Here is a 20,759-nt window from a genome sequence, read left to right on the forward strand (position 1 = left end):
CATAACCTGCTGGATGTTGGAGTGCGTGATGAGCGCATGCAGTCCACTAAACTGGACTCTCCTTCCATGCAGGATTGAAAGTTTCCACTATAAAAAGTTTAAAATACAAAAAGGATTAAATGCTGCTGATTGTTAATATGATGATGATTGGTTTCTCGGGTGCTGAGAGGGGATGACTATATCAGCGAGCAGCAGGGAGGCCCGCCAGAGGCAGCACAGGGCACAGTAATTCCAAGGTCTCCCTTGCGAGTCCTGCGAGGACTGTCTCCAGCGAGGTGGGTGCGGCGCTGCCGCGGGCGGCAGCCGGAACTGAGCAGGGCCCTGGGGGAGTCAGACTGGAGAACCAGCCGGGCGCGGTCCCGAAAAGTAACTCTGTGCAGGTCCTGCCCACAGCGGCCGCGCACCGCGGGCGCATTCTAACTCTGGGGCGCTCTGCCCGCCTGCACTTCCCCGGCTCTCAGGCACCGAGAGTCGGGAGCCCAGGCTCCGCCCCCGCCCGCGCGCCGGGGCTCCGATTGGCGGAGCCGCCGCGAGGGGCGTGTCCTGCGAGAGTGGGCGCCCAGCCCCGGAGCCGACCGCTGCGGCCAGGAGCGGGCTCGCGGAGGGGTGCCGGGCGGGGCGCAGGCGCGCAGGGAGCCGGCGGAGGAGGTAAGGGCCCCGGGCCGGGCAGGGACACGCGGGGAAGGGAGGCTGCCTGCCCGCCGCCTCCAGTCTCCCCGGCCGCCCTGTCGAGGTGGCTCCGGGGCTCGGGCGGGACCGGCGCGCGGCAAGGACCACCTCGGACCCTGACCCCGAGCAGAGGCGCGGAGAAGGGCGCTTACTGCTGGTTGGGGCTGCTGGAGGCAAGGTGGAGGGTGCAGGGGCTCCAGGGAGAGCGGGGTGTGCACAAGTAAGGGCGTTCGGGGTCAAGGCCGGGTCCCTGGGATGCGCGACCTGTGAGCAGAGGAGGTCCGGAGGCGCCCGCGGGTGCTGCCCCCTGAGGCAGCGGGGATCTCCGCTAGAGTCCTGGCCTGACGCCGCCGTGGGGGCCTCACTCCTTGGTCCCAGTTTCCGGGGTCTGCACAGGTGAGCAGAGTCAGCTGCCCCAGTGGACCCGGGAGGTGGGGGGGGGGGTGGCAGTGCTTTCTGAGTGGCCTTGGTCCTGTCTGGCCTCTCTCACTATGGCACAGCCTGGTCCCCGAGGCGTTGGAGTTTGTGATTTTGGGTAGGAGTTGTCAAAGGAAATGGCAGGGCTTCATCTCCCATTTCACAGAGGAAGTCACTAAGGCCGGCCCACAGAGATGGCAGTTCCTTCCCAACCTGGAATCAGCGGGAATCTCCTTCCCTTTCCTCTTCCGGAACACCGAAGAGTTAAGCAAGGCAGTGGTGTCTTCAGCCCCCTTTACGGGGGGGGGGGGGGGGGGGGGGAAGGAAGTTTCCAAAGGTTCCAGAAGGTTCCAAAGTTCGGAGGCACTCTGAAATTTGATCTCCACAGTGCAAGGAAAATGTTGGTTTGCAATTTGAACAAAGCTCTTATCTCACCCCAGAGGGTGAAAAGCCAGTGGGGAGGGCGAATCATTGCTGGGGTCATTCTTGGCACAGAGTTTCCACTTAGTACTGGGCTGTTCCTGGGCACATAATTTCCACTGGGGTCTGTGCAGGCCGAGAGATGACTCTGACTTAGGCCTGTGTCCCTGCACACGTCAGCCCTCAGGGCTGCCAAGACAGGAGGTGAGGCAGCCCAGCTGAGCTAAGGACCTGCCCAGGCCAGCCCAAGGGATCCCTGGGCTGGTATGGGGTGGGGGAGGTGGGGCAGGGGATCAGGCATTTGGAGAGGGACCCTGCCCTCTGGACTTGAGGATTTCTGATTCTGTCTTTGGTCAAGAACAGCCTTCTTGGAGCTGGGCTCCCCCATCACTCGACTGGGCCGTTGGGCAATAATTTTGATGATGGGGGTAGTACTTTCCCCCGTGGGGCTTTCGTGAGGATTAAGTGAGAGACTACTTATAATGTGCTTACAGTTGTAGCTGGTGAGCTGTAAGCTCCTAGTTAATAGCACCTCTGGTTTATTTTCCTTAGTACTATTTTTTTTTTTTTTTTGGAGAAGGGCCTCCAGGAAACACAGGGTTAGACAAGGCTGAGGGGAAGCCCCTCTGGAAGGAAAGGACACTTGGATCTGGCACTCTCCTCAGTGTACTTGGAGAAAACCTCAGATCCTCATTTGGCCTCTGGACCTTCAAGACTGGCCTCTGCTGGCCCCTTTGACCTTACCTCTTACCCCTCACTCCTTCCTCTGTGACCTCCACAGGTCAGATTCTTGAGCTGTTCCCGAGGCCCAGAACATTCTTTCCTCCGGCCTTTGCATGACTGGCTCTTTCACATTGTTAAGGCTGGTGCAAGGTTACTTCCTCACCAGGCCTTGCCTGACCCCCACCCCCGCCCCAGCTCTGCCAGGCAGATCAGCCGTTTGCTTCACGGCTCTTAGCACGCACAGTCAGAAATTACCTTGTTGATTTACTTACTAGTCTGACTGTCCCACCAGGGAGTCTGTTACTAAAGGGCCTGGTCCCTATTTCTTTGCTGTCTGTCACGTGGTGCCGAGCACAGTAGGACTGTGTCTGGCACATGGTAGGACTTACGGTACACATTTGGAAGGTGAAATCCAGCAGACGTGGGAGCACCGTGGGCCTGGTTGGGGCTGGAGGGAAGGAGGGGCGGCGATGAATCAGCCTGGCCCCAGTCAGAAGAAGCCAAAGGACAGTACAAGGGGCCAGCGTCCTGACTCCCCGCCTCTGTGATCTTGGCCAGGTACCTCCTTCTCTGATAAGCGGTGTCCCCAACTGTAGCTCTCACAGAAGGGTGGACCTGGGTGCCCCTCCTAGGTCCTGCTTTCCAGGGTTCCCAGGGTGGGGCCCCAGACTTCTCTCTCAAATCACACAGACTGTTTCCGAGTGGAGGAGAGGAGAGAACAAGTTCCGTCAGGACACAGCCCTGTGTCAGGTGCATCCCCAGAGTAGGTGCGTTATGCCTTTAACAGCCTGGGGTGGAATAGATCAGGCATAGATGAGGGGTCTGCAAACTTTTCCTGTGAGGGGCCAAATGGTAAATGTTTTAGGCTTTGCAAGCCAATCTCTGTTGCCGTGTTTCAGTGAATTGGATTTAGAGCAGGCACCGGGTCAGACTTGATGTGGATTGGCCAGCCCCGGTGTAGATCACATGTGACCCCTCAGCTGTCATGCACAGAACCCCGGCCATCCAGCAACACTTCCGGCATGGCCCCCCAGACCCCAGTGCTCACCGAGCACCTTCAGCCCCCTCAGGTGGAGGGATCACTTGTGCTCAGGAGGGCCAGCCCAGGAGCCTGGCAGCCTCCCAAGCCCTCCTCTCAAAAGCAGCTCTATTCATTTCCCTGCTGCTGGATACTAACCCTTCAGAAGCGTCCACCCTCTGTCAGCACCCCGGGTGCTGGGTACCACACAGAGGTCACACATGCACTATCCCAAGGCCGGAGGCTGTCCTGAGGCAGGCTGGCCCCAAGAGGCATGCATCAGCTCTCTCCTCCCCTGCCCTAAAGGAGGGAGGTTCACTTCTTTGGTGAGAACAGTAAAAAGGAGGATTCCCCATCTGCTTGGGTGAAGGATGCCGTATTTACCAAGAAGAATCTCCAGACCATGTCAAACCCGGTGTGAAGTTATGGTTGTGGGAAGGGTGGGCAGACTTGGAGGGAACCCCAGAAGAATGTTGTTGGCCCAGCCCTCTCCCAGTCTGGGACCCACTATAGGCTCATGGAGGAGAGGGGCATGAGGGCCTTCTGGATACCCCAGTCGGTGCATGGGATCAGTTCAGAGCCCAGACCCCTTTCACAAATACCCCACCCTTCCTGGGCCACATATTGCTGCCAGCAACTGGACAGGGGCGACTAGGGCCTGGAAAGGGTCTGAAAACCATTGGCTGGGGCCAGACAGCATGGGGGCCTTGCGTGGGGCATCCCGGTACCCCCTACCAGGGACAAGGAGACAATGTTGTAGGCCCTCTCTTGCCTAAACCGCTCCCCTCCCTGGGCGCTGCCTGCCCACCTGGGTAGCGTCCGGTCAGAGGGGGACCTGGGCAAGCTGGCCTCTAGAGCTCACCAAACCCCCCAGGGCCAGATGGGGGCCATCTGCTCTCTTCCGTCTCGGCACCTAGTCTGTCTGCCTCAGCTGCCAAATGTGTTAAGCCTTGGTCTGTAGCTGCAAGATTGGGTGACACACAGGTGAGCTCGGCGGGAGCAAGTGACATCCTTCGTCAGGACCCCCTCCTGGCATCACCTGTGTCCCTGGACTAGAGGGGGCCCCGCCAGGTGACCCACTTCGAGCCCCGCAGGGTGGAGCTCCCAGCCAGGAGAGCTCAGGGCTCTGGGTGCAAACTCTGTCCTGTGACTCTTGTCTTTTCTAGGACCTTACATTTAGACAGAGAGAAAGAAAAAGAAACTCACGTCCCTACTTCCCGGAACTGACTGGTATTGTGATTTTATCACGTTGCTGCTGTTTTTTTAAATAAAAGAAAGAATATTATAGATAAAGGTGAAGTTCTACTTGATTCCCCCCCCCCCCCCATTGCTGGTTATATCCAGGTACCCTTTCTCCAGGCCACTTTCACCTGACTTTGATTTGGGTCCATCATTTGTTTTTAACCTGTCTTAACCCTTTTTAAGTGTACAGTTCAGTGGTATTAAGTATATTTCCATTGTTGTGAAACATCTCCAGAATTCTTTTCATCTTGCAAAACTGAAGCTCTATACCCATCAAATAACAGCTCTCCTTCCTCCCGCTGCCCCCCAACCTGGGCAACCACCTTTCTACTTTCTGTTTCTATGCATTTGACTACTTGCAATGCTGCGTGGGAGTGGAACCGTACTGTATTTGTTGTTTTGTGACCGGCTTATTTCACGGAGCACAAATGTCTTCAGGGTTCATCCACATGGTAGCAGGGGTCAGAATTTCCTTCCTTTTATGGCTGAATAATTTTCTGTTGCACATTCTGTTCAGCCGTTCAGCCGTCGATGGACATTTAGGTTCCTTCCACCTCCCGGCTACCGTGAATAATGCTGCCGTGAATGTGGGTGTGCAATACCACTCTGAGACCCTGCTTTCCGTCTGGTGGGGAGACACCCAGGAATGGAAGTGCTGGGTCAGATGGTATTTCTATTTTTGATCTCTCGAGGAGCCCCCATATTCTTTTCCTTAGTGCTACACCGATTTACATTTCCCCCAACAGCGCGCCAGCGTTTCAACCTCACGTCTTTGCCAACACTTGTTATTGCCTGGGTTTTTTAAGTTTTTTGTTTTTTTGTTTTTTTGTTAATAGTAGCCACCTTCATGCATGTAAAGTTCCATCTTCTCCATCTTCATTCGAATATCTAGTTCTTGAACACTTTTGCACCATTTTGTAATATCTACACATAAGCTGTCACTTCTCATTTGGCAGGTTGCTTTTTCCACTCAGTGTCTGGTGTCTGTTGTCACTCCACATTGACCCGCATGGATTGGGTGAGTCGCAGTAGCTGCCGGAGGTCTTCCTGCGTGTGAGTGGCCCGGCTGTGGGACCCGTTCCCCCACCGCTAGGCATCTCTGTCGTCTGCGCCACAGGTCTTGAACTCACGGCTCTTGGGGGTCTCCCTTGGCTGCGCTCTGAGCTCCTCCAGTGGAGCCCTTAGCCAGCACTCAGCCCAGCTGGTGGCGGGGAGGGGGGTGGCCTCTGGAATTTTGCCAGATTGTCCACAGCAGGGACCCAGTGATTGGTCCTAGCAGGACAGCCCAGGGTTGTCACCAGTAATCAGTGAGGTCTGCAACACACAGCCAAGATTAGCAACCTAAAAACAGTGGTTCTTACATAAGGTGGTGTGGGCAGCATCTCTCAGGATGCCTTGTGGTCTGAAGGGGGCAAGCGGTATGTGACTCAGGGGACTGAGCACCCGGCTTGTGCAATGCATCCGGCCCCCACACTGGGCCCCGCTCTGGCTTCCCACAAGTGGTCTGACTTATAGAACTGCAGTGTGGTGACCCAGAAATACCACGAGTGTGATCAGCTTGGCCAGGGTCATGTTGTGTGTGCCTGTGTGTACATGGCCGTGGCCATGAGGTCAGCTGTCACCTGCTTCTTTCTCGGAAGTAAGGCGGACTCTGTGCATGGGGGGCCCTCAGGGAGCTTTGGAAAGGTTCCTTCATTCACTTCACAGTAGGGGCAAAACACCTACTGTGTGCTCGACACTGTTCCAAGCACTGGGGTTACTATAGTGAACAAGACAAGGCTCCTGCTCTCATGGAGTTTAGAACCGAGAAAGGGAAATAGAAAACATGTAAGCAAATAATAGATAAGAAAATATTAGGTCCTGATAAGTCCTGGGAGAAAAACCAAAATAAGGTAACATCTTAGAGAAAGTGTCAATAAACTTTTTCTGTAAAGGGCCACGTAGTACATACTTTAGGCTTTATAGCCCGTGGTGTCTGTCACCACTAGTCATCTCTGCTATTGCAGCGTAAAAACAGCCACAGACAATTTTAAGTGAATGAGTGTGGCCATGTTCCAATAAAACTTTATTTACAAAAACAGGCTGTGGGCCAGATTTGACCCTCAGGCCAGAGTTTGCCAACCCTGTACTTGAGATGGGGTTGTCAGAGACCCTTTCTGAAGGGAGATGAGGACTGAGGGCCCAGTCACAGGAGGGAGCCAGCATGGGACAGCCTAGTTCAGGCAAGACATGATGGCGCCTTGCTGTGGATTCAGCCGTGTAGCTGTGTGGTGAGAGGTGGGCAAACTCTGGCCAGTGGTGAGAGAGAAAAATGGTGGAGCTTGCTCACGAGGTGACCGTTGGGGGTACAGGAAAGAGGAGGCTCAAGGATGAGTCCTAGATTTGGGGCTTGAACAAATGGGTGAATGGTGGTTCTGTTTATGGAAAAGAAGAACTGGAGGGAAAAGCTGGATTTGTGTTAGGCATGTTGAATTTGAGGACCTTCTTAGAGGAGCAGGTAGGAAATCGCATGGGCAGGTGGACGTCCATGCTTAACAGCGCAGGAGAGAAGCCACGGCGGGAGGCTTGACCTGGGGAGTCAGCAGGATTTGGGTGGTCTTCAACGCCATGAGTCCGGAGGTCAAAGGCAGTGTGTGTGGACAGAACAGGGAGGGGGGGCTGGATGAGATCTGGGCCACTGACATTTCGTGCTTGGCAGAGGAGGACAGAGTGGGCCTCACACTCCGTGGAGGATGGCACTGTCTCCTGGGAAACAAGCTCTGGGCCCCCTACCTACAGAGCCTCAGTTTCCCCGTCACTGGGGGATTCTACCTCCTTGGGTTGCTGTGGGGACTAAATAAGATAGTCATGCTCGACATGGAGGAAGCAGTCAGCACGTGGTACCTGTGATGCGGGCAGTGGTGACCACTGAGCCACGGGCCGAGGGAGCGGGCCGCAGGCCTGTGATGGTTTGGCTTGGTGGATGGCGGAGTCCGTGATGGGTTAGGTTTGCAGACACCTGGTGCCTGGCACTCGCTGCCCCTTCCACCTGGAGCAGGCCCAATGTGCCAGGTCTCTGGTGCTCCTGGGAGCCCCTGATGGGAGTTGGGCCTCAGTATCCTTGCCCCTTGGGGTGGACAGCATTGAGGCACGTTCTCCCCTGGCTCCCAAGGCTCCCCAGGGAGTTGAGCCCCCACTGGCCACAGTGGTGGCCGGCTCAGCCACACATCTTCACTGCCGCCTCCCCGTCCCCGGCTGGCTTCCACGTGCCCCTCCCTGGGGACCGCCCCTTCATGTCTCGGCAGCTCCTTGTCTAAGAGTTGGTTCTGGCTTCTGGGGCAGCGAGTTTGTGCGGCTGGCTGGCCGTCTGGGCCCTGTGGTGGCCTGTCTGGCGGGGGCGCGCGGGCCGTGGGGTCCCGGCCCCCCAGCTCTGCCCGGCAGCTTGCCGCCTCCCTCACCTGCCGCCCCTCCCACAGCCAGGCTGCCGGAGAACATGGTGGATTACCTGGCCAACACGGAGATCAACAGCCAGCGCATCGCGGCCGTCGAGAGCTGCTTCGGGGCGTCGGGGCAGCCGCTGGCCCTGCCGGGCCGCGTGCTGCTGGGCGAGGGCGTGCTGACCAAGGAGTGCCGCAAGAAGGCCAAGCCGCGCATCTTCTTCCTCTTCAACGACATCCTGGTGTACGGCAGCATCGTGCTCCACAAGCGCAAGTACCGCAGCCAGCACATCATCCCGCTGGAGGAGGTGACGCTCGAGCCGCTGCCCGAGACCGCGCAGGCCAAGAACCGCTGGATGATCCGCACGGCCAAGAAGTCCTTCGTGGTGTCAGCCGCCTCCAGCACGGAGCGCCAGGAGTGGGTCAGCCACATCGAGGAGTGTGTGCGGCGGCAGCTGCTGGCCACGGGCCGCCAGCCCAGCACGGAGCACGCGGCGCCCTGGATCCCCGACAAGGCCACGGACATCTGCATGCGCTGCACGCAGACGCGCTTCTCGGCCCTCACGCGGCGTCACCACTGCCGCAAGTGCGGCTTCGTGGTCTGTGCCGAGTGCTCCCGGGAGCGCTTCCTCCTGCCGCGCCTGTCGCCCAAGCCCCTGCGCGTCTGCAGCCTCTGCTACCGCCAGCTGGCTGCCCGCAAGCGGGAGGAGGACGAGCCGTGCGCGGGGGCCCCCGGGCAGCCGGCCCACGCGGCCGGGGCGGGCTGCGGAGCGTCCAGCGGGGACGAGGAGGACTCTGACGAGGACAAGGAGGGCAGTGGGGACGGCGACTGGCCCAGCCGTGTGGAGTTCTACGCCTCGGGCGCCTCCTGGTCAGCCTTCCACAGCTGACCGGGATCTGCGGCTGTGAGGGAGGGCCTCCCGGTCCCTCCTGCATCCGAGCAGACTCCATCGCCGGGCCCTGAGAGAGCACAGCTCCCGCGCTGCACCCCGCCCCCAGGACCCTGCCCCACGGGTGGCAGGCGCAGTGGCAACGGCTCTTTCTCTCCAGACCCCGGTGCCTTTGTGCTGGACATTGGCATCCTTCTTTTCCACTTCAGGTAATTCTCTGTCCACTTGGCGAACTCAAAACACTTGGGCCTCTTAGGAACAAATAAATGCCTTTTCTCAGCCCTAAGAGCTGTGGTCCCAGATGATGACTTGAGCTAGACAACCCCAGGCACCTTTCGGGACCAGAGGGCAGATAGGACTGGAGTGAGGTCCCCTGAGGCCGTGCACCCAGCACCTGCCCCCCAGACAAGCACACCCCCAGGGAAGACTGGGAGGGCTGGAAACCAGGTCTGCCCATGCACCTTGCTGACGCCCACCTGCCTGCCTGGCTGGGCCTTCTCAGGCCAGGCATGTGAGCTCACCTTGAGCCAGACTAGAGTCTGCCGTGCCGTGGGTGCCCGCCAGGCGTGCGACTGCAGCCTGGCTCCCTGGGGTCCAGGGCACATGCCCGGGCCCCTGTCCCCATCTCCCTTCACTCCAGATGTCCAGGTGTCTGATGCCCCTTGGTCCTGTCCTCGTCTCTCCCTGTGGCTGGGGAAAGCAGTGTTTTCTGTTAGGACCCTTCATTGCAAGTGACAGAAACCCTACCCAGACTGATTTAACAATAAAAAGAACGTTTATTAACTCATGTGGTCAAAAAGTTCAGGAATGACTTGCTTCAGACACAGCTCATCAGGGGCTCAAACCATGCGAGGTGGCAGCTGTCCACAACCGTCCCCCATGCTGGATGTCCTGGGAACATTGGCAGCGCAGTGGGGTCAGACATTCATGCCACCCCTGGGCTGCATCCCGCGGACATGGCCCCGTCCACCTGGGTGCTCTGCCCGTGGCCCAGCGTGACACGGTCTGCACATGGCAACACGGTCCCCTGATTTGCTTCTGCCCTGTTGCCTGGCTGACCTTGGCCAGAGCCCACTGTGGTGGAGGGGGAGGTCACTGTCAGCTCGAAGTAGTGACTCTGGGACCAGGAAAGCCTCCCCTAGCCCACATGACCCTCTGCCTAAAACCCCTTCATCAGGGCTCCAGGCCTTGGGGGAAAAATCGCCCTCTGGCCAGTTCTCAAGTCCTCCTGTGCAGATAGAACCCTGAGGGTCTGGCTAGAGTACTGCATCCGATTCAGCTGGTCGCTGGCTCCCAGGGGCAGCCAGGCTCCAGCCCGCTGTTGACGGGGAGCCACCGCTGTGAGGGAGGGTAGAAGCGGTAAAGTGCCAGACACGCGGGCCTGCCTGTGGCCTCCTGCACAGGCAGAGGGAGGCAGGCAGGGAGGGTCAGAGGTGCTTCCAAGAACAACTTGTTGGTTTTCAAGCCCTTGGCCTCCCTGAGCCACACAAACTGGTCTAGGCTGGTTCTGCCTGGGCAGAGGGCTCGGGGCAGGACAGGTCATGGGATGAGGGGCAACTTCCTGAAGACGGATCAGATACCCTCTCACAGCCAGGCCAGGCAGCCCCATCCCTTCACCCCAGGGCCGGGGCTGGGGCAGGGAGTGCCCAGCTCCAACCACTGGCCTCCTGGTCCCAGCCCCACTCTCCTGGAGCCTCCCTTTCCTGGTAAAGGGGGAGTAGAAGCACCGGGCAGCATTCATGTGGACAGGAAGGAGGACTGCCTGCAGCTGGGCACCGCCAGCCTTCTCTACAGAGGCCTGCCACAGGGGCACAGACAAGACCCTAAGCGTGCAGGGCAGGCGGCCGAGAGCCATGCCCTCCTCACCAGGGCTGGGCAGCTTCTGGCTCAGCCCTTAGCCCGGGACCCTTAGGCCTGCTCCCCTAGTACCCCCACCTATTAGGGCCTGCAAGGACTCAGGGCTTGAGTGGCAGCAAGCTTTGGGGGGCCTTCATTCATGCAGACGCATTGCTCCGTGCCATGCCAGGTGCTGGTGACAGAGCCGTGGGTGAGACACACAAGGTCCCCACTCTTAAGGTGTCTCCTCTGGCGGAGGAGCCAGGCAGGCGTGGGGTGGGTGGTGTCAGTCCTGGTGTGCTGTGACGGGGGCAGGGACTGAGGCGTGACATGGTGGGCAGGTGGACGGCAGCACTCCGCAGGGGTGAGGTCCCCGCATATGGTGAGAAAGAGTGAGCAATGCCAGCTAGAGAGGTGGCGCTCCAGACAGAGGGAATGGCAGGTGCAAAGGCCCTGAGGAGAAGAGGTGCTCTGGAGCAGCATGGCTGGACTGAGGCCAGATGGGTGGTGGGGCCGGCTCAGATGAGCCAGGAGCCGCTGGAACCTTCCACAGGGCAGCAAGTCTGCTCTTTGCTTTCCGGAGCTTGCCTGGCAGCTCTGTGCAGATGGCTGAGGCAGAGAGAGCTGCCTGACAGCCACCCCAGACTCCTAGGACCCCGGAGAGGGCAACCAGGCTCCACTAAGGCCACATCCGCCTGCGGTGGTGGGGGGTGGACGGCAAGCCGTGGCTGTCCCCACCTCCTCCTAAAGGGCCGGCCCCTCCCCTGTTCTGGATGACAGCAGATGGTGCACCGGGAAGCAAGATAAATGCCTCGGCCGAACATTTGTCCTGGGCCAGAGTGTGGGGTCGGTGATGGTCAGCGCCCCGGCCACTGAAGCCCAGAGGAGAATGTGTTGGGAGGAAGCGGGACCTCCCAGAAAAGAAGATGTGGGCCCGAGAAGGGGAGGTGCTGCCTCAGGAGACCCCATCTCTGACTCCTTTAGGTCTGGTCCCCTTTAGAGACAGCCTCGTCAGCCTGGCTCGTGTCATGGGTCAGGCCAGGCCCTGCCTCCAGCCGCCCCCCAGGCTGTTCCAAGAAGGGGCTGGCTGCCAGCCAGGCTGCCGGGGAGTTCTGCTTTCTCTCACCTACTTCCCCAGCAGGTGCGGTCCTGCGAGGCTCTGGAGCTGCCCTTAGTCGAGGCCACATAGAGGACCCTGGCCCTTGGCCACCACACTGCCCCCCTCGCATGGAGGAGGTCAGGAGTTCTCAGGGCTCAATCAATGCTTCTGCTCTTTGCGATGTTCCCTCTTCCCAGAATGAAGCTTGAGGTCTGGCCGCAGGGCTGGGTCTGCTGGGCCTATGTCCCAGCCCTCACTCTCTCCTGGGGCTTTGCTTACAAGGCCTGGCAAGGACCGGGAACCCACTGTCCTGCCAGCCAAGTGCTCCCTTCCACAGCCCAGGAATCCTTCCTCCCAGCCGTGCCTGGACTCCGTGTTCCTGCCAGAGGCTGATCCTTCAGCCCTGGGAGGGGCCTGCCCTGCCCTGCCCCTCCTCCTGGGAGATGGAGATGGAGACGGGCCAGGGGAGGGTCCGAGGACCAGGCCTGTGCATTTGAGGGGCACCCACCACCTCAGCATTGCTGGAAGCGCCCCTGTGGCATCAGCCCTGATGGAAATCACTCCAGGTGGAAAGTGAAGTCTCAGGGTGACCTCAGGGCAAGGGGGCCTCCCTTGAGAGTTTGACCTACCGCTGGGCAGGGCTGCAGTGGTCCTGCAGGACTCGGATACTGAGGGACGTCTCTGCAGGTTACTGAGGCTGATGCTGAACCTGGCTGCCCCGTACTGAGACCCAGCTGGCCACCGGCCTCAGGAAGGCAGAGCCGGGTTACACAAGGCCATCCTGAGTCTGGAGGGGATGTGGCCTGAGTCCTGAGAGAGGGATAGACAAAGCCAGTGGCCAGAGCTCCCAGAATAGTTGTGTGATCAGGGAGGGCTTCCTGGAGAAGGTGATGTTTGGTTGAGCCCCAGGAAGGCACGACTTTATCAGAGAGGACAGTGGTCTCCACCAGGACTGGGACTCTGGGTCTTTTGTTCACTATCCCCTCCTGCCCCTGACACTGAACACGTGTGGATTGAATAAATGAATCAAGTAAGAAATGAAGTTGGGGACCTGGGGGCAGAAGGGATGATAATGAAATGGCCATTGAGCCTCACCTCTGGAGCCTCCGGTCAAGGTGCTGGATGAGAACTGGTGGGCCTGGCCTCTTTCTGGAGCATTGGGGAGCAGCCCCGTCCCCCAGACACTGACTGCTGCCCTGTCAGCAGGGACAGGAAGCGTCCATCCCCCCCTCCCAGGCAGAGCTTTCTGGAGACGTGATGTCAGACCTGTTTGCAGGGGGTCATCATCCAGGTTGGCCTCAGCGGATGTCAGCTGGCCTGGCCTCTGCCCGGCCCCAGCCTGTTCTTGGGGACTCAGCCAGGAAGAGACTGCAGAGGAAATCAGGGCCCCTGCCGGCCCCTGCTACCGGGCAGGTGGGGAGTGACTGCAAGGCTGACCCAGTTCTCAGCCAGGATCCTGGGGTTCTCAGGCCACTCTCGCAAACCAAGGCAACCACTTCCGCTGACCTGCCCCTGACCCTGCAGGAAGTAACCGTCCCCAGGCCTGTGGGCCGGCTAGAGGCCGCCTCCGAGTCCGAGGCTTTTCACACCTGGCGCCAGCAGGCTCTGGGCTGCCCGAAGCCTCCCTCCTCAGTGCTTGCCAACTGTCTCCCTGCCTCTCTCTGCACGCAGGCTCCAGCTGTGAAGGGGCCCACACCCTCCACATGTGTGCTCTGCCTTAGCCCTGAGCAGACTCGGCGAGAGACCTGTGCCCAGAGGACAGAACTTGGGCCGAGGGCCACAGGCCGGAGGAGGGATTCTGCCTCACTGAGCCAAACAGAGCCAGATCCTGGGCTTCTCTGGGCTACTTGCTGACTCTGAACCCAGCATCCGCCTGCGTGCATGACCTTTGGCCCTCCCTGTGGACCCCAGTCTGCTGCCACCTCCCCTCTGCAGCCTTCCTGGTTGCCCCAGGGCAGCATGGCTAGCCCGTCTGTGCTCCCGGAGCACCTACAGCCCCAGCTCTGGCTCCCACCCTCCGTCCTCCATGAAGTGCCTGAGTGGGCCCTCGAGTCTGGGCTGCTCGAGCGTAGAGGGCCACTCAATCATCATTCGCCTGCAGCCCCCACAACTCTCAGCCGGCTTCCACAGACGCCTTTCATGGAAGGTGGCCTTGGGCCTTCCCCTAGCTCCGGGGGGGCGGGGGGCTGTCTGCAACATGCTGGGGTCACGGGACCTCAAAGCCAAACTGACCCCGTTGGCTTCCCCTAACCAGCTAGTCCTGCTCCATTGGCACCTGCCCCCATGCCTTTGAGCCAGACATTGGGGAGTCTCCTGACCGTTCCTTGCCTGTCCCCCCACCCTCCTGTGCCTTTCTAGGTAACCCAGGCCCAAACTGGGAGAGCCTGTGGAGCACTGGGGCCCTGAAGGAGCTTCCATAGGGCCCTGGAGGGAGTGGTTCAGGCAAGACCACAGAGGTGGGCCTGGGCCAGGCCCCACGAGGTAGAGTCCTTATCCCAAAGGACAGTGAGCCCTGTGCACACACAGGTGCACACACCCCTCCGGTCCCTCTCAGCCTGCCTCCTACTTTGCCCTCCCAGACTCCCCATGTCACAGCCTCAGACTAGCTTTTGGAGCAGTCTAGAAGGGAGGAATCGAGAGTGAGGGCGGGGGCTCACACTCAGGAAGGGAGAGTGAACATCCAGGAGGCTCTCGGGTGCTCCTCCCCATTTCCTTCAGTGTTTGGCCTGGGAAGCCGAGGCCCACAGGGCAGGTGCACCCCTGACACTCACGAATCAGGGGCAGTGCCAGAGTCCTGTCCCGTGTCTTCCCAGAGTCCTATCTCCTGCTGGCTCCCCTCACCACCACAGAGCCCAGCTCTGACTGGAATGTTCCAATGCTGAAAACAGAAAGGCTGGCAGGCAGGGAGGAAGAGAAGGGGGTTGGGGGGAAGACCAAGCCAGACATTTCTAGGCAAAAACAAGGGGAAATTTCAATCGCTGGAGTATTACTTTAGGGGGTCCTGTCAGATGTTCTGACCCCAAGAACAGGCTTTCTGGAGAGCAGTACTGCTCACAGTAGCTCCCAAGCTGGGAGGGAGGGAAGCTGGGTGCCGGGAGCCAGTCGTCCATGCTGCTGCTGCCCACTGTTTCCGCACACAGTGGGGCTTCACGTGACCCCTAGCTGCCCATAGCGACACCCCGGGTGTGGGAACCCAGGCTTCCAGGATTCTGGAACCACACACACACAAAGATACACACACACACACACACACACAGGCACACACACACAAGTTTTCCTTTGTGTGTACAGAAGGAAACTTTATGCAGTTGCAAATTGCCAACATTCTCAAAATGCCAAAATGCCTTCCTTTGTATCCCAACCAAGCCTCCTGGAGTCCCCACCCCCACCCAGAACACAGAGGGACCCTCTCAGCCTTGGGCCAGGCTGGCCGCTAGAGCTAATCTCTTTCCCCAGGGTTGAGCTAGAGCTGGTCTAAGAGCGTGGCGTCAAGGCAGAGGCGCTCAGTGAGAGGGAGTCTGGCTGGGGGCCGTGGTGTAGTCATCACCCCAGGACAGGCCCAGGCTCCCCACGCCCTTCTGTTCTGCACTCATGTCCTCACCTTGAAACACAGGCCAACTCCCAGCTCCCTGACTCCTGCTGCTGGAGGGGTTCACAGTGTGGTGGGCACCCGTGGCTCACCTGGGTATGTTCGTCCTTCGGGTACTCACACCCTGGCATGAAATAATACCAAAAAAAAAAAAAGTGTTGGTTTCTAATTCCAATTCCTGGCACAGAGCTCCCAAATACCTTGGAATTTCCCGGGTGACAGGAGTGCCTGGTGTCCTAATGAGGCAGAACTTAGTGGGCACTAGAAAGACCAAACTGTGATTAGAAGCTTGGAACTTTCGGTCCCACCCCTCATTCTCCCGGGAGGGGAAGGGGACCAGAAACTGAGCTAATGATCAGTCATGATGAAGGTTCCCTAAAAACCCCAGAAGTACAGGGTTCAGAGAGCTTTTGGGTTGGTGAACACGCGGAGGTGCTGGGAGGGTGGCCCCTGGGGTGGTGGGGAGGCTCCGCAGCCCTCCCACATACCTTGCCCTACGCATCTCTTCATCTGGCCATTCATCTGTAGCCTTTATCCTAATCTCTGTGATAAACCAGTCAACGTATTTCACTGAGTGCAGTGAGCTCTTTTAGCAAATTCTCAAACCCAAGGAGGGGATCACAGGAACCCTGATTTATAGCTGGTCAGTGAGAAGGACAGGGGACACCCTGAGATTTGTGATTGCTGTCTGAATTGGGGGCAGTCTGGTCTGGGGAGAGAGCGTCAGAACCAAACTGAACTGTAGGACACCGAGCTGGTGTTGCAGAGAATCGCTTGGTGGGGGGAACCCCCCACGTGCGGTGTCAGAGCGTTGTGAGTGTGGTAGTGCGTGGCGGGGGTGGAATAAAGGCAAGAACAGGAGTGTTCCTCCCACTCCTTGCTTTGGCCACTAGCTTCGGTGCAGCTGGGCCATCCACACCCTGGCTCTAGAAATGAGCACAGGATCGCGGTCGGAACAACCAGCACAGTTGGTAGGACTGAGAGGACGTCCTGAGGGCTGTGAGGGTCCACGTCCACTTCTCCCACCTGTGCAGAGAGGCGTGGTCCTGAGTCACGTGGCAGGGGGTCACAGCCCGGCTCTCAGGAGGGTCCCGGGAAAGGGATCGGGGGCCCTACATTCATCCCAGAACGAGGCTGTCACAAAGACACTGTGCAGATTTCAATTCAATTAGGGAGAAACCCACCCAATGATGAACAGCTCCAAGATATGAAAACAGAGCATTCAAAAGCACAATGGACACAGTGATTGTTTCCTTTATTCAAGTCAGAAACAATGCGACATCTCACTCAGGCACAAGCTGATTATCACATGAGTCAAAACTCTGAGGAACAAACATAATTCAGATGCAAACCTGATTTGGGAAACAAAGCCCGTCCAGTCCTCATCAAGTTAGGACAACAATGATGCAGAAACACTGAGCTCAGCAAGGAGGGGCTTCCTGAGAGTACCCAGGTCCTCCACTGTTCCGTCCAAGGTCTTTTGCACATTGATCTCCTCTACAAAGGTCAAGGAGTAAGCAGTTAGGAAAATCAATAAGTCTTCAGAGCAGTATGAGGAGGAAATCAGCATGGGGTGACACTTAGTTCATAAGTGGGGGCAGTCAGCCATCTGGGGCACCCCCTGGGGCTTTGGGGTTTTTATTGAGGTCTAACCTACATCTAGTAAAGTGCACAAATCTTAAGTCAGTGAGACTTCACACGCACGCACACACACACGCACGTGCACATAAGTGTGCATGCATATGCCACCTCCTGGGGCGAGATAACCAAGGTCCTGCCTCCAAGGGCGACTGGTGTTCACCAAAGTTTTCCCTTGTTGTTTTTTTTAACTTCATATAAATAGAATCATATTGTATGCATTTTTTTGTTCAGACTTCTTTGTTCAAACCATGTCGTCGTGAGCATCCGTAGTTGGTGTTTTTCAAGTGGTGGAATATTCTGTTGAGTGAGCCCTCCACAACTGTGTGTCCACTCTACTGTGGACAGGCATTTGGGTTGTTTCCAGTTGGGAGTTGGCATGGATAAAGCCGCTGTGACCATTCCCGTAGATGTCTTTGGTGGACGAAGCATGAATAGGGGTGGCACTGCTGGGCCACGGAACATACACATATATGGCTTTAGCAGATGCTGCCCGAGAGTTCCCTGCAGTGGTTAAACCAGTTTGCACGGCCTCAGCAGATGAGGCTGCAGGTGCTCCCCTCCTCAGCAGCACCTGGCACTGTAGGGCTGTCTCACTGCCGTGACTCTGGAGGGTCACTTGGAACGAAGGCTCAGACACCAGCCTGAATTCGGAGCTCCCCTCACCGGGCTGGCGGGAGGCAGCCTTTTCTCCAGCGCTGGGAGGAGTGGGGGTGGGAGACCGAGGTGGTGCGGGTGTTAGGCCTGCCCCGCATGCAGGTGAGATGGAAAATGAAACCCAAGAAAACCTGCCCGCTGCCTTTATTTTCTTCCTTCCTTCCCCGAGTGTTTACTGAGCACCTACAGCCCTGGGGCCACAGCTGTGAAGCGGACAAAGAGCCCTCCGCTCATGGAGCTCGCACTAGTGAAGAGAGAAAGATCACAAATACAACTGAAAAGGGTAGTATACTCCCTCATATCTCTGGGGTCTTTTCCAGCACTAGGAAGATACCCAACCCAGAGGGGCGCACTGTGGAAACACTCATGTCTGCCCCTGGTTAGCTCAGCTCCCTCAATGTGCCTTTATCCATTTGCTTCCTTTTTTAAAATGTAATTTAATTTAATTTAATTTAATTTAATTTTAATTCAGTTAATTAACATATAGTGTATTATTAGTTTCAGAGGTAGAGTTCAGCGATTCATCAGTTGCATGTAACACCCAGTGCTTATTACATCACCTGTCCTCCTTAAAGCCCATCACCCAGTTATGCCAACCCTCCACCCTCCTCCCCTTCCTCAACCCTCAGATTGTTTCCTAGAGTTAAGAGTCTCTTATGGTTTGTCTCCCTCTCTGATTTCATCTTATTTTATTTTTCCCTCCCTTCCTCTATGATCCCTGTTTTGTTTCTTAAATTCCACATATGAGTGAGATCATATGATAATTGTCTTTCTCTGATTGACTTATTTCACTTAGCATAATACCCTCTAGTTCCATCCACATCGTTGTAAATGGCAATTTCATTTTTTTGATGGCTGAGTAATATACCATTGTATATATACCACATCTTCTTTACCCATTCATCTGTTGATTTGTTTTCTGAAAAGATGATCTCAACACCCTTCTTGATGTAGGTCCTCTCCATGGGGGTGGGGTAGGAATAAGTATATAATGGAGGATGTTACAAGGACTGAGGGCTACAGATAACAACGCAGAGAGGGGGACGGTGAGGGCTGGGTGGCTACAATTTCAGATCGAGTGGCCAGGCAAGGCGTCACTGAAAAGGTGACCTTGAATCAAGCCCTGAAGGAAAGGAGGCAGATATCTGGGAGAAGAACAGCCAAGGCAGAGGAAGCAACAAGTGCAAATGCCCTGGGGTGGGGATGTCCCCAGCCTGGTGATGGAGCTGGGAGGAGCCAGTGTGGCTGGCAGAGCAGCGGGGGGGAGAACAGCTGGAGATGACTGAGAGGCAGGGGAGATGAAGCAGAGCCTGGTGTGTTGTGGTGGTTGTTGGTTTGTTGTGGTTTTTGAGAGGGGAGTGTGGGTACCAGGAGCTCAATTTCCGAGTGTAAAGCTGGAGACCGAGTAGGCGGTTGTGCGGGAGGGACTAGGGCCAGGAGGGAAGTCTGAGCTGACAAGCACCGTGTGGGACCCGAGCCCCATGGGAGAGGCGACGTGGGAGCAGCAGAGGTGTAGAAGGAGGAGCAGCCGGCCAGGGGGAGGGGGGCCCGGCCAGTGCAGCAGCCGAGGTGGGCATAAGGGAGAAGCCTGCCAGATGCTGCCCAGAGGGTGGTTGGGCGGCAGGAGGACTGAGAACCAGCCCGTGTTCAGTAACGTGGACGTCATGTGCAGTGGTCGCCTACAAGGTGACCACCGTCATCGGAGACCATTTAGTGGGGTGGTGGGAGCAGGGGCCTGCCAGAAAGCACCAGAGAATGGGAGCCAAACTGGCGAAGTCATTTGAGGAATTTCACTGCAAAGGGCAAGAGAGAAATGACCAGTGGCTAGAGATGGAAAAGTTGCTTTTCTTTTTTAAAAGATTTTATTTATTTGAGAAAGAGTGCAAGAGAGACAGAGCAAGAGAAGGGGTGGAGGGGCAGAAGGAGAAGCAGGCTCCCCACTGAGCTGGGAGCCACCACTGGGCTCAATCCCAGGACCTTGGGATCATGACCTGAGCCAAATGCAAAGGCTTAATCCACTGAGCCACCCAGGCGCCCCTGGAAGAATGGCTTTTTAAACAGCTTTATTGGGATATAATTCTTATCCCATAAAATCCGTCCGCCCTTTTAAGTTTGCCATTCACTTTTGCTAGTGTATTCATAAGATTGTGCACCCATCCCACTATCTAATTCCAGGGGATTTTCACTACCCCAGAGAGAAACCCCACACCCATGAGAGCTCACTGCCCGTTCTCCCCTCTCCCAGCCCCTGACGACCACCCATCTGCCTTCAGTCTCTATTGGTTTGCCTATTCTGACATTTCATGCAAGTGGAATCATGCAATATGTGGTCCTTTGTGACTGGCTTCTTCCACTTAGCATCTTTCCAAGTTCATCCATGTTGTAGCAGGTATCCATATATAATTCCTTTGGTTTTTTTTTTTTTGCTGAATAATATCCCCTTGCATGTTATATACAATGTATAGACCACATCTTCTTTATCCATTCATCAGATGATGGACATCTAGGTTGTGAACACTTTTTGGCTGTTACAAAACATGCTGCTAATGGACATTCATATACAGGGTTTTGTTTGGATATGTTTTCAGTTCTCTGAGGCATATACCTAGGACTGCAATTACTCGGTCTTATGGTAACTCTATGCTTAATATTTTGAGGAACTGCCAAACTGCACCATTTTAAGTTCCCACAAGCAACGTATAAGGGTTCCAACTTCTTCCCAGCCTCATCAACACTTGTCATTGCCTTTTTTATTTTAGCCATCAGAGTAGGGGAGAGTGGTATCTCATTGTGGTTTTGATGACTAATGATGTTGAGCACCTTCTCATGTGCTTATTGGCCATCTGAATATCATTTTTGGAGAAATATCTATGCAAATCCTTTGCCCATTTTTGAACTGGATTGTCTCTTTATTGTTGAGCTGTGAGAGTTCTTTATATATTCTGATACTAGTCCCTCATCAGATACCTGATTTGTAATTTTCTCCCATCCTGCCTTTTTTTTCCCACTTTCTTGATGGTGTCCTTCGAAGCACAAAAGTTTTTAATCTTGATGAAGTCCCATTTATCTATTTTTTGGGTCATTTGTGTTTTTATGTCATATCTAAGAAACATTGCTTCATACAAGGTCATAAAGAGTTATTCCC

At 56.5% G+C, this 20,759-nt stretch overlaps 1 protein-coding gene across 3 annotated transcripts; it reads left to right on the forward strand.

Annotated features, from left to right (window-relative positions):
- Positions 1-336: 336 nt before the first annotated feature.
- Positions 337-9,582, forward strand: PLEKHF1 (pleckstrin homology and FYVE domain containing 1). Of its 3 annotated transcripts, XM_036113436.2 has the most exons (3): positions 337-648; positions 5,446-5,507; positions 7,945-9,582. In XM_036113436.2, exon 3 carries the CDS (start codon positions 7,962-7,964, stop codon positions 8,793-8,795), a length of 834 nt encoding a protein of 277 aa, XP_035969329.1. In that variant the 5' UTR covers positions 337-648; positions 5,446-5,507; positions 7,945-7,961; the 3' UTR covers positions 8,796-9,582. The 3 variants fall into 3 exon arrangements, with proteins under 3 accessions (XP_035969329.1, XP_035969327.1, XP_035969330.1); XM_036113434.2 differs by lacking the exon at positions 5,446-5,507 and having other exon boundaries at positions 338-648; XM_036113437.2 differs by lacking the exons at positions 337-648; positions 5,446-5,507 and adding an exon at positions 670-1,065.
- Positions 9,583-20,759: the final 11,177 nt, after the last annotated feature.

This window comes from Halichoerus grypus, chromosome 15 (genome assembly GCF_964656455.1).
Source record: "Halichoerus grypus chromosome 15, mHalGry1.hap1.1, whole genome shotgun sequence".
In the NCBI taxonomy this organism is placed as follows: Eukaryota; Metazoa; Chordata; class Mammalia; order Carnivora; family Phocidae; genus Halichoerus; species Halichoerus grypus.